Source organism: Corvus kubaryi, unplaced genomic scaffold (genome assembly GCF_017639235.1).
Source record: "Corvus kubaryi isolate FWS band 111438036 unplaced genomic scaffold, C.kubaryi_AGA036_p1.0 37341, whole genome shotgun sequence".
In the NCBI taxonomy this organism is placed as follows: Eukaryota; Metazoa; Chordata; class Aves; order Passeriformes; family Corvidae; genus Corvus; species Corvus kubaryi.
Genome location: NW_024581112.1, coordinates 11,934,181 through 11,949,424, shown reverse-complemented (window position 1 = coordinate 11,949,424; position 15,244 = coordinate 11,934,181). Strand labels below are relative to the sequence as shown.

Here is a 15,244-nt window from a genome sequence, read left to right as displayed (position 1 = left end):
ATCATGGGCAAAACAGACTTAACTTGGGGAAAGGTTAATTTAATTTATGGCAAATTAAAAACAAATAAATTGATAAAATTAAGTGATAAATTAAAAAAAAAACCCAACTAAAAAAGCTTCTCCCACCTCTCTTTTCTCCACAGGCTCCACTTCACAGCTGACTCTTTTGTCCCTCCTTCCTCCCCCAGAGTGTCACAGGGGGACAGGTCATGGGAGTTGTGGTCAATTCATAGCACTCCATCTCTGCTGCTTCTCCTATTAATGCTGTTTCACTGTGGCGTCCTTCAAGAAATGCTCAGATGTGGGTGCCTCCCAAGGACTGCAGCTCTTCATGTTCATCTTGATATTAGAAAGACTTTTTTTACAGTGAAAACAATCATTCACCAGAACAACCTCCCCAGGGATGTGGCAGAGTTGCCATTGCTGGAGGCTTTCAAGGTGTGACTGGGCAGGGTGCTAGATAACCTCATCTAGGAACCCAGCGCGGGTCCTCCACAGCTCCACAGCTCCACAGGAGCCACAGCTCCTGCCAGAAAACCTACTGGCTCTCCATGGGCTGCAGGGGAATCTCAGCTCTGGCACCTGGAGCACCTCTTGCCGCTCCTTCTCCCCTGGTCTTGGTGTCTGCAGGGCTGTTTCTCCCACGCATTGTCCTTCCTGTCTCCCACAGCTGCTGCGCACAGGTTTTTACCCTCCGTTAAATACACTGTCACAAAGGTGCCACCAGCATCACTGATGAGCTCAGCCTTGGTCTCCAGTGGGTCTGTTTTGGGGATGTCTGGACGTGGCTCTGACTGACATGGGGCCAGCTCCTTCTCACGTCTCACAGAATCCACTGACGCAGCCCCTCCAGTACCAAAACCTTGCCCTGCAAACCCAATATAAGGTTACTCATTGGTAGGTAACCTGTACCAACCTGTACTGCTACTGAATCTCAGCTGTTTCCCTTCTCTGTAGGGTGGAGGAGGGGGCTTTTGTGGTTTTCCACCCACATTTGGTCTCTCTCTCTCTCTCTGAATCCCAGCCTCAGCCAAGGTGGCGGAAACCCACTGAGCCCCAGACACGGCTGAGATTTCATCTCTGTGCCACCCACTCTTCTCCTTTTGGCAGTGACTTGCCCTTTGTCTGGAGGGTGGGGGTCCAGGATGCCACCAGGCTTTGGGGGGAGCAGGGACAGACAGCCACAGCAGCGAGGTTTGCAATGTGCCACCAGCTGTGACAGGAACAGTGCTGATCTGGCCTCGAGCGCAAGAGCTTCTCCACTGGTTGTGACTTTGGAGAAAAATGAAGATGTTCCATCTCAGACAGGAAGTCACCTGCATGAGACAGGAACTTCCCAGTGTGGGATGCAAACACTGGGGTGGGATGGGATGGGATGGGATGGGATGGGATGGGATGGGCACTCTTCCAGTGTCCAGAACTTGTGAAAACCCTTTTTAGAGACACAGCTCTCCTGCAAGAACCTAATGCATCATATCAGCATCTTCAAAACTCTCTCACGTGTCAAATAGAAATGTCCTTTCTGGTCCCCAGCTGCCAGAGAGGGGCTGTCCTGGGGGAAAAAAAAGAGTTAAAAAACCTCAGGTTGGGATTTTAAGGCCGTGGCATCTCAGTGCTTGGGGATCTGGGGCATTGAGCTGATGCTTCAGTTTGCACAGATTCTGGCTTGCATTTTGTCTCCCCAGCACGCTGTAATGCAGAAACATTGGCTTGTTTTTAAACAGTTGGTTTATGTCACTGCAAATATCTACCAGAAATAGCATTCCCTGAAGGGGGAAATTGCAAAATGCACTTGAACTTGCTGCAGAGTTGCAAGGAGAAGCAGGGCTGTGGGTCTGAGGTGACAAAGCTGCAGGCTTGTCACGTTGTGAGAATGCCTGTTCTGCATCCACTGTCACCCTAGGGTGGGGATCCATCTCTTGGAGCTGCTACAGTTGTGCAGTGAACAGGTACCTCTGGGACCAAGGGTCACAGCGTGCAGTGACGTGTTTGTATCACTTTCATCCAAGCATCTCAAAGCACTTTGCAAGCATTAATTAAACATCAGAATCCAGAAGGGATGAATAATATTAGCCAGTCAGTCTCTCTTCTGAATGTAATATTCCTCATAAATATTTAACTGGTTTTTAAGTTCTTTGCACGTCTGGTTCTCACCTCGCTGGGCCAGTTGCTGTACTGCACCCCTGGGGAAAGGGGGCTCATCCAGCATCACACACTGACCCTGTGGCACAGTGAGAACAGCCTGAGCGCTACACATGGCTCTCCCCCCACAAATCAGTGGCTGTCATGTTTCCCTGCTTTATCCCCTGCAGAGACACTTTGCGCTGTCTCTCTTTGCTCTAATCCCATCACCACCAGTATTTTTGCAAGCTGAGGTTGGAGAGAAACAGATCCTCTCAGCGGAGAGAAGAAGCTTCCAGGCTGTGCTGGGTGATGGTCACAGTCTGCAGAGACACTGAGTCTCTCCAAGGAAGTGAGATAAAGGTAGAAAAGGGTCTCAGAAATCAGATGGTGAGAAAGACCTTTTAACTGGCTTCACTGGAAAGCCAAGGTGCCTCCAGAGATCGTCTCCTTTAAACCAAGTTCCCTGCACATCAGTGGGGACTATGATTGTGCCTCTGTAGTCTGACAGGTGAAAGATACGCAGGTATGTTGGAAAATTAGTGATTGCTCAGTGGTGTTGGAGAGAAGGAAGGACAGGTGTTTGACACAGCATAAAAAACAGATCTTCAGGCACCTGTCAGCGACTGTCAGCGGCTTCAAAGGCCAGCAGCGTTCTCCTTGCAACAGAATAGCTGGCACCTGGTGAGCTTCTCGGGGGGCATTTCTGAGGCTAGATGTGGGAGCTAGAAACAACAAGGTGGCTGCTGAGGGGGCCCAGTGATTTGCCCCAGCACAGCTGTGTTCCTCAGAAAGGGGGAAGGCTGGGGAGAGATACCTCTCTGCAGGCACTTGGAAGCCTGAAGTGGGAAGAAAGGACTCTCTAAGCAGGTATCATACAGGTTCATTTGCTGATCACAGAGGAAAACCAGGAACCCTCCAGAGATGTTTTTCATGAGCAAGGGATCCACTGTGTTTACTCAGGAGGTGTGGAGTCTGATGGAGGAAGGCTAGCCAAGTGTGCTGGGAAGTCAGGGACTGCTTGGAGGGCACTGGACAGAGGAATCAAGACTCATTACCTGTGGAAGTGTGTCACCAGAAGTGACAGGAGCTAAAGCAAGCCTAACCAAAACCAATCCCATGTTAAGGACATGTGCGAAACTCAACAGGCAGGAGAGAGGTGGCTGGGGGAGTTTTTAAGGACCTGTATGGGATACATATTGCTTACTATCTCACTATTAATGACCTCGGCAGAAGCAAGGGGGAGAAGCTGGCGACACTAATTGTTTTGATGCCCAGCTGGAGGTGTTTCATCAGCACAGAGGGTCTGGAACACCGCACTGGAAGCAGCTCGGGGCTCAGAGCGTTGAAGCGGGACGCAACACAAGGACCCACGCTTGCCCGGCCGAAAGCAAGGGGAGAGCAGGGCCCGGCCGTGGCAGGGGTCACGGGCGAGCTGGGCCCGGCAGCGCGGGCGGGTGCGGGCGGCAGTGCGGGGGATCCGCCGCACACGGCACTAGATGGCGGCATCGGCTCGGGACAAGGAGCTGCCGCGGACAGCGGAGCTCGGCCGGGCGCGGGAGCTCACGGAATCACAGAGAGGTTGGCGTTGGAAGGAACCTTAAAGATCATCCAGGCCAGCATCCTGCCCTGGGCAGGAACACCTTCCAATAGACCACGATCCAACCTGGCCGTGAACACTGCCGCGGATGGGGCATCCCCGGCTTCTCTGGGCAACCTGCTCCTGCATCTCGCCACCCTCACAGTGAGGAGTTTCTTCCTTATAGCTAATTCAGGATTTTGAAGGGCTGGGGAGTGCCTGAGCAGAGGGTCCTAACTGAGCTCCTGACAGCCCCCAAGACTTGTTAGGGAGCTTGCTGGTGCGTCCTTCTTGGTCCAAAACCTGGGTCATTTTCCATGCAAAAAGGGGGAATGCTGACCTGGTGACAAGAGAGAAGACACACAGTGCTTGTAAAAGAAGAGGACCATGAGAAACCTCAGTAAGAATGAGAATTACCAAATCCTTGTAAAATCTGCCCTTGTGTGTGACCTCCTGTGTTCCTGGGCGCCAGGAGTGTCCTGCGTGCTCCCACCATGAGACCCTGTGAGACCCATCCGTTCAGGTGGGAGTGACACCCTTTTCAGATCACGCCAAATGACAGCTTCTGGAGGGAGTCACATTGAACTGGCAGGCCAGCGGGATGGAAACCTAGGAGAGAAACTCTTGAGCGTGATGGAATCCACAACTGTGAAAAGACTGTCCCAGATGCTTTGGAACTTAGTGGGTGGCACAAGATGCAGTACCCAGAACAACAGCATTCCCATAAGGAGCTTGGTTTGACAGTTTTACCTTTAGAAGGCAAATGAAAAACCCAATATATTTTGGGTTTATTCATCGAAGTGTTGAAGAAATACAAGCAGAGTACCAAGTCGTGGGGGTTTTTTCAGGATTGGTGCTGATATTGTTCCCATAAATTTGACAAGCAAGTATAAAACCCAGTGTGCCTTAGTATCCTACATAATTCGAGATCTGGTTTTAACTTTTTATTGTTTTTAAAAGGCTGTGCAGAATGCATAAAGACCACAATAGGTGTGCTTTTCTTGTTGTTCCTTTGTCAGATTATGCTATTTGCTAGCACTTAGCCTCTCACTGTAAATCCCTCAGAAGTCTGGGATGCAGAACATCTGGACATAGTTATGATTTTTTCTAATGATGCTGATCTTTCTTACTGAAAAAAAATTAGTTTGGGATTAAAGATTTTCTTCCTATTTCTTCTGGAGCAATCCTACACAAAGGAATTTGCATGCATAACATTTTCTTTGCATTCCTTAAGCCCTCCTCTCTGCTAAAAGGGAATCCACTGGATTTCCTGTGTTTTTTAAAAAGTTTTCATCCACTGTGCAATGAGTTTTTGTGGCAAGGTCTAGATAGCTGGGGAACTACAGAGTTGGCTTCTGTGAGAAGCTACCAGAAGCTTCCCCTGTGATAGATACAGCCAGTGCCAGCTGGTCCAAGACAGACCCATTACTGGCCAAGGCTGAGCCCATGGGTGGGTGATGGTGGTAGAGCCTCTGGGATAACACGGTTAAGAGGGATGAAAAAGAAAATTAGCAACTGCAGCCAGAGAGAGGAGTGAGGATATGTGATAGGAATAACCCTGCAGACACCAAGGTCAGTGCAGAAGGAAGGGCAGGAGGTGCTCCAGCCACCAGAGCTGAGATTCCCCTACAGCCCATGGTGCAGCCCATGGTGCAGCCCATGGTGAGGCAAGATGTCCCCCTGCAGCCCATGGACGTCCATGGGGGAGCAGAGATCCACCTGCAGCCCGTGGAAGAGCCCCATAGCAGAGCAGGTGAATGCTCAAAGGAAGCTGTGACCCTGTAGGAAGCCCACACCGGAGCAGGGTCCTGGCAGGACCTGTGGCTCTGTGGAGAGAAGCCCATACTGGAGCAGGCTTGCTGGTGGGACTGGTGACCCCATGGGGGACACCCACTGGAGCAGTTTGTGAAGAACTGTGGCTTGTGGGAAGGACTCGTGGGAGAAGTTGGTGAAGGGCAGTCTCCTATGGGAAGGACCCCACCCTAGAGCAGGGGAGGAGTGTGAGGAGTCCTCCCTCTGAGGAGGAAGGTGGGGCAGAGATAACATGGGATGAACTGACTGCAACCCCCATTCCCTGTCCCCCTGCGCTGCTGTGGGGGAGGACGTAGAGAAAATTGGGAGTGAAATTAAGCCTTGGGAGAATGGAGGGTGGGATGGAGGAGGTCTTTTAAGATTTGAGTTTATTTTCTCAATATCCTGCTTTGATTTGATTAATTGGTAATAAATTCAAATAATTTCCCCATGGCAAGTCTGTTTTGCCTGTGATGACAATCAGTGAGTGATGTCTCCCTGTCCTTATCTGGACCAACAAGCCTCTTGTTATACTTTCTGTCTCCCTTACAGTTAGAGAAAGGAGTGATAGAGAGCTTTGGTGGTTTGACCCAGCCAGGTTCAACCACCACATTCTGGTATGCTGAAAATATTTATCTGGGTTTTGTACCTGTAGCTGTATCCTTAAGGAAAAGCATCAGGTCTCTTTCCTTCACGTGTCATTTGCTCTATTTCCTGTTTCTATTTATTGACTCCACTTGAAACAGATTTCCAGATTTGTTTGCTTTATTGTACAGACTCTTGGTCCTTCCACCTCAACTCTACTGACTTGCCCTGTGCCATCTTGATTTGGAAATATTTTCATATTTCCTAAGAAGGAAAATCTAAACTGCATAAATACTTCCAGGCTTTTGCTCACTGTAACTGCACCATGTCAGGCATCTGCCTGTCATGACAGGCACAGTGAACAGCTGGGTACAAGCTCAGTGTTGTTGAACTTCTGTCAGAGGAGCAGACAAAACATCAAAGGGCTGGGTGGAAGTAATGCAGAGAAAGGCTCTGTGTCTCCGTGTAAACCAGCACCGCTCCCCTGCCGGGCTGCTGCCTCCTCTTCCAGAGCAAAGGACCCAAGCAGAATTGACCATGCATAGAGATGGTCACTGTCAGATGGAAACTGTCAGAGAGAAAGTCCCAAAATCTGGGATTTGTACCTGAAAGGCAGTGAGTCAGGAGGGGATGGGGAAATAACAAAAAAGGGGATGTGATAAAACGTGGTAAAATAATGACCATCCAAGGTATGATAGATCTGTGAGTCCCTCTTTTCCCAGCCTTTGTGACAGGAGAAAAGAAAAGAGATGGTGAAAGTGGAAAGCTTTCAATTCAAAACTGAGAGAGGAACCATTTTCACACAGTGAATAAGCAGACCTGAGGACTGATTGCCAGAGGAAGCCAGAGAGTACAAGGAAAAAGGGAGGTTTAAAGACAGACCAGGTGCAAATCTGAGCAATGAGAGCATCCAGGTTGGTAACAGGTAATGCTGAAAGTGTTACCCATAGGAGGAAAGAGCATCCCATTGTGTGTGAGAAGAGAGAGCAAACCACTGCCAGGCACTGAGAGAATATGATGTGGTCCTGATGAATATTGGATTGCCCCTCAGCCCCACAGGGGTTAACCAACCTCTTCTCTACCTCCAAAGCATCTGGCAGAGAGAGGTGATTGAGCTAGACAGATCACTCCAACCTGAAAAAAAATTGCAGCATTATCATCTGCCTAGGAAGATGCTGGTACCACACTGGACTGTCTCGCCTTATGTTGGTTCTGCTCCACGGTCTGCCTGAAATTGCATGTGGTGGTTGAAGCAGACAAGTCTACCTCGCAGCTCTGCTGCACTTCTCTAGGATTCAGTGGAGAAAGGAGTGTCATTTTCAGTGAAACACAGGGATAGCTGAGTAGCTGAAGAGCTGTGGAGTCCAGATGTGCTCCCTGGAGCGGGCTAGTTGTGACTTTTGGGTGCTGCTGCACTATCTACAGTCTAAGTATCCCAGAGTGGATTCACTACCTGAGTGCCTGAACCTTTTGGGGAGAGAAGGTGAGAGCCACACAGTAAGAAGGTCTGTTCATGTACCTGCCAAAATAATGAAAAGCTGGCCTGGCTGTGGTGACCTTCTCTCAAGTCAAGAGAATCTTCCATCCTGAACATGGAGCAGCCACAGCCTGGAGACTCATATGGGAGAAATCACACGTGACTCTCGTTACCAGTAAGTGTTTCTTCTGGGGTGGCATTCAATGGCTGTTCAAGAGCAGCACCACAGTCCTCCGTGGCTGTTCAGAGGGGATGTGAAGAGCATTCTCTGACTACCTGAAACCTAAACACACTGAAGGTCTTGAGAGGTAGGGCCTGGCAGACTTGTGCTTACATTGCTAAGTACATCCTTAGCGGGAGGAGAGTGACAAAGAGCCATAACATCACTTGTAGATCTTTCAGGAAAATGTGAGGACTAAAGGAATAAATGAATGAATGAACAAGGACAGCCAGATGGGAGAAAAAAAGAAAAGAAGGCTCTCAAACACAGCAAAAAGGAGAGACTGAACCTGTGATTCTTCCTTCCCTAGTGGCATTTAATTTCCCCTTCCCCACTGTGAAAATGTCAGAAATGAACAGGCAACTTCAATAGAACAGAATTGAAAGAGAAAGAGAAGGCAGCAAAAGCCTTAGAAATGGCTTCACACAGACAGAGGTACACCCGGCTCGGTCAAATAGGAGCGATCCTCCACAAGCACACGCAGGGGTCAGCGGGTTTTTTGTCCCATGGATTTATTTTAAGTTCTAAAATGAGTTTCTAATAAGTTAAAATGCTCAAAATGTGCAACAGGGCAGTGAGCAGGGCAGTGCAGGGAGAAGGAGAAGAGAAGAGAGTGAGCATGGGGGAGAAAACATTGTCAGGCTGCAGGGGAGATGAATTCCAGCCATGTCCTGCATCCAGGTGTTCCACCAGAGAAAGACTGAGAGGGAGGCCATGAAGGAGGGGCAAAGAGTGGGACACAGATGTGGCACCAAAGCAAGCAGTAGCTACTGGCTCAAATACTCCCAACAGCTCCAAAGCATCTCTGCTGCTGGCCACTTGACTGCAGGGGTGAATCTGCCTTGCCCTGGCTGCAGCTTCCAGCCCCTCTGCAGGTACAGAGCTCCCAAGCTCTCCTGCATTGCTCATGCCATCGCTAGTCCCTCCTGAGAGGTCTGCATGGTGCCCATCTCTCTGCAGCGTGGCACACAGAGTTTCATCCTCCCATGCAGCCTAGCCCCAATGTCCCTGCTTCCATCAGCACTCCGTTTGCTGGATCTTCCCTTTCTGGTTTTCCTCCATCAACTTCCACGGCACATTGGCTGCAAACATCCCTTCCAGTGCTGGGAAGGCAGGAGTCTGCGCCTGAAAGGGAAGCAAGAGGCTACATCAGACACGAGAGAGAGACTGAATGGCACAAGTCTGGGCTTCTCCCTGCCATGGAAGAGAGTCCTGCTGCTTTCAACCATAAGGCTCCCATTCCGTCCCAGAGCCAGGGAAGAAGACACTCTCTGATACAGGCAATATCTTCTGGGGAATGCTGGTTCAACACGATCCTCTGTGGTGTCATGGGCATCAGGAATAACAAAGCAGGACATGTCTAAGGGAGAGCAAAGACTGATCTGGGCAGTGGTCAGGCCACTGTCAGGTTTGATGGTGTGCCAGACTTTAAAACGCCTTTTCGGAGAGAGGCAATAAAGGCATGAAGGCTTGTGCAAAATGAGATAAGAACAAATTAAAGACAGAACCACTTTCACAAGTGACTTTCTAGACAGTGAAAAACACGTAGATCTCAGGGCTCCTGATAGCAGCAAAGTATAGGGTGACACACAGTCAGTACAGCAAGAAGGGTGAGATTAGTTAGATAATGGCTTGGTAGGTGTGATCTCGGCTAAGAGGAAGGGACTGGGGTATCGCTGACAGGTTTCTGCCAGGCTGAAGGGAAATGAAAAGCATGAGTCTTCAAAGACCAGTCATTATTGGTACAGAGAGTGTGAAAGCGCTAATGAGTTGGGCAGCTGGTAAAGTTGAGAAGCCTCATTTGGAATAAGAGGATGAGAACGTCACGCAAGACCCAGATGTTTTAGGAGAATGGAGCACTAAGCTGAATGACAGATCAATGAAATGCAACAGTACTGATCAGACATTGATAGGGTCAGGGAATTGGAATGGGAATTCCTCATGTGTGGGCAACAGCCCATTGGGTGTGCATGATACACCGTGCAGAGCATCCGGTGTCCAACCAGCGCAGGAACAGCAAATGTAATCTCAGAGGATGCCAGCAGAGAGAGGGAGAGAACCAGAGAAGAGCTGATATCTCTGCTCAAGGCACCTCATCTGCTCTCAGACGGAGGATGAGCCCAGTGGGGACTCTGTGCAGAGAAGGGTGTGAATCACAGAATCACAGGGCGGTTGGGTTCAGAAGGACCTTTGGAGATGATCCAGCCCAACCCCCCTGCTAAAGCAGGGCCATCTGAAGCCAGTCGAGGAACACCCATGGATAGAGGACCTGTGCTGAAACATGGGAGCCTGGCTTGCTCAGCAGGGCCATGGGGCCATATGTGAATGCTTGGGGGTGGTGAATATCCTGGTGGGATGAGAGCTGTGTAAGCAAACAGCTGGACACGCAGGTATCCTATTTGCTGCTAGCTGAGGCTTTACAGATACACTGTCAAGGGGCTCCTCTCCAAGGTTTTGGGCCAGAAAGATTTGTTCTGATCACCTTGCCCTGGGCTTGCGCAGTCTAGAGAGTCACACAAAAGCCATAGATTTCTGTCTCATATTATCCTTTACCATCAGTGCTGATTAAGGACGGATGACAAAGAACTTGTCACAAACTGCTCTTGCACTACCCACAGTGGTTTTTAAAAAATTTCCACCTTGCTTCTTTTGTGATGCTGCCTGCCTTCAGTCTCCAGCCACTGGGACTTGCTAAGACTTTTCATCAGTTCTGTCACATCCCTCATCTTCAGCTCAAGGCAGTTTCAAGGCTCCCAGCTCTTTCACCAGGGTAAGCTCTCCCAAACTTATCTCCCTCTAATTGCCCAGCCCCTTCCCCACTAGAATTGTCATCGTGGGCCCTTTCCATGAGGCTAAGTAGGAGGCAGCTGCATCACAGCTACTCCCCAAAGGTGTCCCTTGCCTGCAAAAGGAAACCCTGAAGGGTGATTTTGCCATGTTATTTGCAGAGCAATAATATGAAAACTGCAGAGAAATGGTCTGACTTGTTTGCACATTTTTTTTTTGACATACTGGGGAAGGATTAGTCCTGGCCTGGTCTTGGGGGTCATAAAGGCAAGGTAGAGTTTTCAGAGGATGAGATACTGGAACAAGCTGAGCAAATGAAGGGCACTAAGTTGCCAGAAGCTGAGAGCTGAGGTGTGAGGGCTGAGCCAGAAACAGCAGCCCTGCATTGAGATTCAAGTCCAGGCACCAGCAGGCATTGATACAGAACAGGAGATGGTTACATTAAAGCATCCCACTAAGGAATGAGAGAGAGAGGACATCTACAAAAGCCTGGAAATTAGCCCTCCTCTACTACAGAGTGGCTTGATCTCTGGGGGAATAAACAAAGCTGGGCTGTGATTGTCTCTTAGGAGGTTTTCTTCCTTCTCTGAGGTGTCTGACCTGCCCCCAGAGGAATGCCATGGTTAGCCAGACCTGCCAATGTCCCGGGTACATCTTTCACTCTGTGTCCATGACACCCTCAGCAGGCTGCCACAGCCCCATGCCTCCTCTGGCCACTGTGTCCCCAGGACCTTTCACTGCTGTCTCTGGAGTACTCCGGTCAAATAAGGGTGGATGTACAGGAAAAATAACAGAAATGGGGTGATGGACACTTACCCTTTTTTGTAGGGCCAGAGCCACAACACAAACAGCAAGCAGGAGGAAGAGGGTGAGTGTGAGCCCAAAAGTAACCTGCCCACTGAAGATAGAGGGAGCGCTGGAGACCTGGGCACCTGTGAGGAGGAACCACGGTTAGGAAGGAAGGGACAGTTGATTTTGCACCGAGGACAGGCTGGGACTGCACAACAACAGGCAAAATGGGAAAGAGTGAGGGGAACTGGATGGAGCAACATGCGGAACTGGTGAAAGCTGGGAGAGGATGACAAGAAGATGGGATCCAAGTGGTCCAAGTGGAGAAGGACAGGGTGAGGCTGAGAGAGGAAAGGGCACCAGAGAACTAAGTAGGGTGAGCAGAAGAGGCTGTTTACAGACCCATGGGGAACGGTACCTGTGATCTGCAGGTCATACTCCACTGCTCCCAGTCTGCCTTCTGGGCCGTATACACTGCATTCCCAGGTGCCCATGTCCTTTTGTGACACTTGGGGTATTTCCAAGATGGGTCCCATCTGGGAGCTGTGGCCCTCCAAGTTACTGGGAGTAGCCACAGCCAGCTTGCTCTTAGTGGGGGCTGAGTCAAGGTGCTTCCACTGGAAACGTTCATGTCCTTGGGAGTGTGTGAGGTGGCAGACGAGCAGCAAACGATTCCCCTCAGAAACCGGTCCTTGGATGCTCGGAGTCACTGCGGCAAAGGGAAAAAAGTAACCTCAAGAAAGACTACAGGCATGTCCACATCTCTTCCTCATCCATCCTTCTTCTATTGCATCTCTTCTTTATTACTTCCTCTAATTTATTTTCTTTGTCTTTCTCAGTCTTAAGAGGAATAATCAAGTCACCCAGGAAAACTCCTGATTCCAGCAGAGTCCAATGTAGTGCAGTGCCCTGAACAGAGGTCTTGTTTCCTGCCCCAGGGTGGGAACACATAACCAGGAGCTATCCCTGCTCATTGCACTGACAGGTGGGGAGGTTTATCTACAGTGAGGGACTCCAGAGGGGCAAAACACCTCCCAGTCTCTCCTCTCACCTGTAACCACGGCCAAGGTCACGTCCCTGCTGATTGTCCTGTGGCCCACAGAGACAGCGCAGCGGTACTGCCCTGCATCACCCAGCCCCACCGCGGGGAGATGCAAGGGGAAACTTCTGCTGCTCAGATTCTGGGAGATGTCCCAGTCTTGCAAATGTCCTCCTGCAAGGTGGCTCCAGTGGGCTGCCACCACGTTCATCCCAAAGGCACTGGGAAGGTAGCTCAGAGTGCACGGCAGATCGGCTGCAGAGCCAGCTGCAGCATAGACCACAGGGTTGGTTGGGCCATCGAAACCTGAGCCAGAGAAAGAAGATAATGTGGGGTGGTGCCTGGAAAGAGCTCCTCAGGGAGGTGACTGACCTGGGAAGTGAGGACAAGGTGGGAGCTGGGAAGCTGGGGCCACTGGGGTTAGTCAGGCACATCAAGGGGATCGGCTTGGGGATGCTGGTGTATCAACACAGAGGTTGAGCTCACCTAGTACTTGCAGGTTGTATGTGGCAGAAATGATCTCCTTATCAGAGTACCGAAGCTGGCAGCGCCAGGAGCCTGCATCACTCATGGCTGGATGGAGGATGGAGAGAGCCCCGGGCGAGGAGCAGAAGGTCCTGGAGGTGGGGCCCGGGTGCTCCTTATGGAACCAGCATGTCTCCACAAGGCTGGCCCGGTGGCTGGAGTTGCAGCTCATCAAGAGCAGCTCATTTTCTATCACAGGGTTGGATGGACTGAATGTTACTGCAAAAAGAAGAAGGTGTTGGGTTGGGGGGTGAGCTAAGGTCACAGGGGAACTACCAAACCATCCCTTTGTGCCCTCCCTGTCCTAACTTTATCCCTCAGCTGTCCCTTCAGAGCTGAGGGCAGACAGCAGGAAACTGCACTTTCTGGAGGGTGCTGCCTGTACTCCAACCTGCCCTGCCAAACACGACATCCCCACCCTATCCCACCTTTACAACCTCCCCGGTCCTAAAATCAACATTCTCCAGGTATTCCATCCTCTCCTACCTGTGATTACCCCCAGCTCCACATGGCAGCTGTGGACCTCTGTGTTGTATTTCACCCATGCCTCGTACAGCCCAACATCCTCGCTCCGGACGGGGTCGATCCGCAGGGAGAAATTGCCATTGCGTAAGGCAGAGTCCTGGAGTGACACCCGGGGCTTCATGAGCAGTGCTGTCTTCTGCAGGCCCGAGTACCCCACTTCCAGCACCACATGTGGCTCCTGGTGCACACTGCAAGCAGGACAAGTGAGCAGCTCATGCCAGAGGCAAACATGAGATCAAGGGAGGGGGCAGGAATGAGGGAATGTGGAGAAGGAGAAAAGGGGCTCAAAGGGCCTCCAACCCTCCCCAGTCCCCCCAGAAGGACTCATATCTCTTTTGGCCCTGGCATACCTTCCCCCATGCCGTTTCCACACCACAGATATCTTGTCAGGCAGCTGCTTCGAGCTCCCCCTTGTCTTTCTGGGGGTCAGGGGGCAGGGCAGCATGGCTGAACTCCCCTCTCTGACCCACACTTTCTGCTCCCTGCTTCTCCCCTCCGATAATCCTGGTAGAATGTGGCCAGCTGTAACAAGATGAAGAGTTGAGCAAAGAGTGGGACTCAATGTTATCCCACTCTGGGGTGGGATTGACGTCTTTGCCAGGGTGGGTTAGAATATGGGGTGATATCCGGTCACCTTCTGTGGAGTTGGAAAGGCACAAACTCTCCCTTCCAGCCTTTCCAGGGATCAAATAACCCCCAGACTCAGCTTACTGAGCTAGTCTGCCCTCCCCAGTATGTTCAGCCCCTCTTACCAGTGAAAGCTAGCAGAGTGAAGGTGAGGAACAGTACCAGGAACACCAGTCTCATGGTGGCATCCAGGAGAGGGGCTGCCTCTCACTCAGGTCTGTGCTTGATGAGGCCCAAAGCTTGAAGGAGATCAGCAAAAATGAGGCATGGGCAAAGCAGGTGTTAGAGTGGGTGGGCGAGCACAGAGGGGTCAGTGGGATGTGCTTGCTCTCATGCTCTCTCTCTCTCTCTGATCAAAGCCTTTCCTTAAATGCCTTTATATTGCAGGTGGGCAGCTAATTTCCTCGTATCACTAAGAAGATGCGTCACGACCAAGAAACCAGTACAAGCCTGAGGCACGTGAGGGCAGAGGAGGGAGGGACCAGAGACACTGCTCTAAGCATCTTTTAGTGGAAATTCTTTGGGTCGCTGTTGTTTTTCTTACAGGTTTCGCTTCTATATAGCCAGTGGAAAAAGTGTAGAAGACACTTCCCAGCAAGTACCCTTCATGTTTTTCTTTCATCTCTTACCTTTTTTGGTTTGATCTTCCCGTCTCTTACAGATTCTCTCTAATTCTTTCAGGGCTTTTGAGAACATGTTGGTCTTTTTTCTGTTGTTCTTTCTTTTGTTGTTTTTCTTATCATTGTAATTTTTTTTTTCCTCCTTTAATTTTTCAAATATGCTGATTTCTCTGCTTTTTCTCATTGGTCAGTTCACAGACAGCATGAGGAAAGGGCCTGTGGTAAGCTCCAGCCAGGGCACATGTGACTCATCAGTCTAGAGTCCAGGGCTAGTATGGGACACAGCTGAGGTGGTCCAAGGAGAGAGAGTGAGGAGCATCCAGGAGAGAAAAAATAAGCACTGAAGTGAGAGGCTGCATGCTGTGGCACTCTGAGGGGTGTGAGGAAGGAACCCTCCTGCTCCAGGAGCTCTGGGGGAAACCCACTCAAGTTCATGTGCTCGGGGGGCTCATCCTAGCCCCCATGCAGCTGCTGACCTTTGCACAGGGCAATACATTTCCATCCATGTGCCTCATCCTGGGGCCCCTTTTTGTCTCAGAGAACCCCCACTGTTGTGTTC

At 50.5% G+C, this 15,244-nt stretch overlaps 1 protein-coding gene across 1 annotated transcript; it reads right to left on the bottom strand.

Moving 5' to 3' along the window:
- Positions 1 to 8,179: 8,179 nt before the first annotated feature.
- LAG3 (lymphocyte activating 3) lies at positions 8,180 to 14,512 on the bottom strand. The gene is made up of 8 exons (XM_042031305.1): positions 14,191 to 14,512; positions 13,789 to 13,960; positions 13,400 to 13,626; positions 12,875 to 13,132; positions 12,401 to 12,694; positions 11,768 to 12,058; positions 11,377 to 11,492; positions 8,180 to 8,898 (listed from the first exon to the last, which is right to left on the bottom strand). The coding sequence occupies exons 1-8, from the start codon at positions 14,243 to 14,245 to the stop codon at positions 8,791 to 8,793; spliced, it is 1,521 nt and encodes a 506-aa protein (XP_041887239.1). The 5' UTR covers positions 14,246 to 14,512; the 3' UTR covers positions 8,180 to 8,790.
- Positions 14,513 to 15,244: the final 732 nt, after the last annotated feature.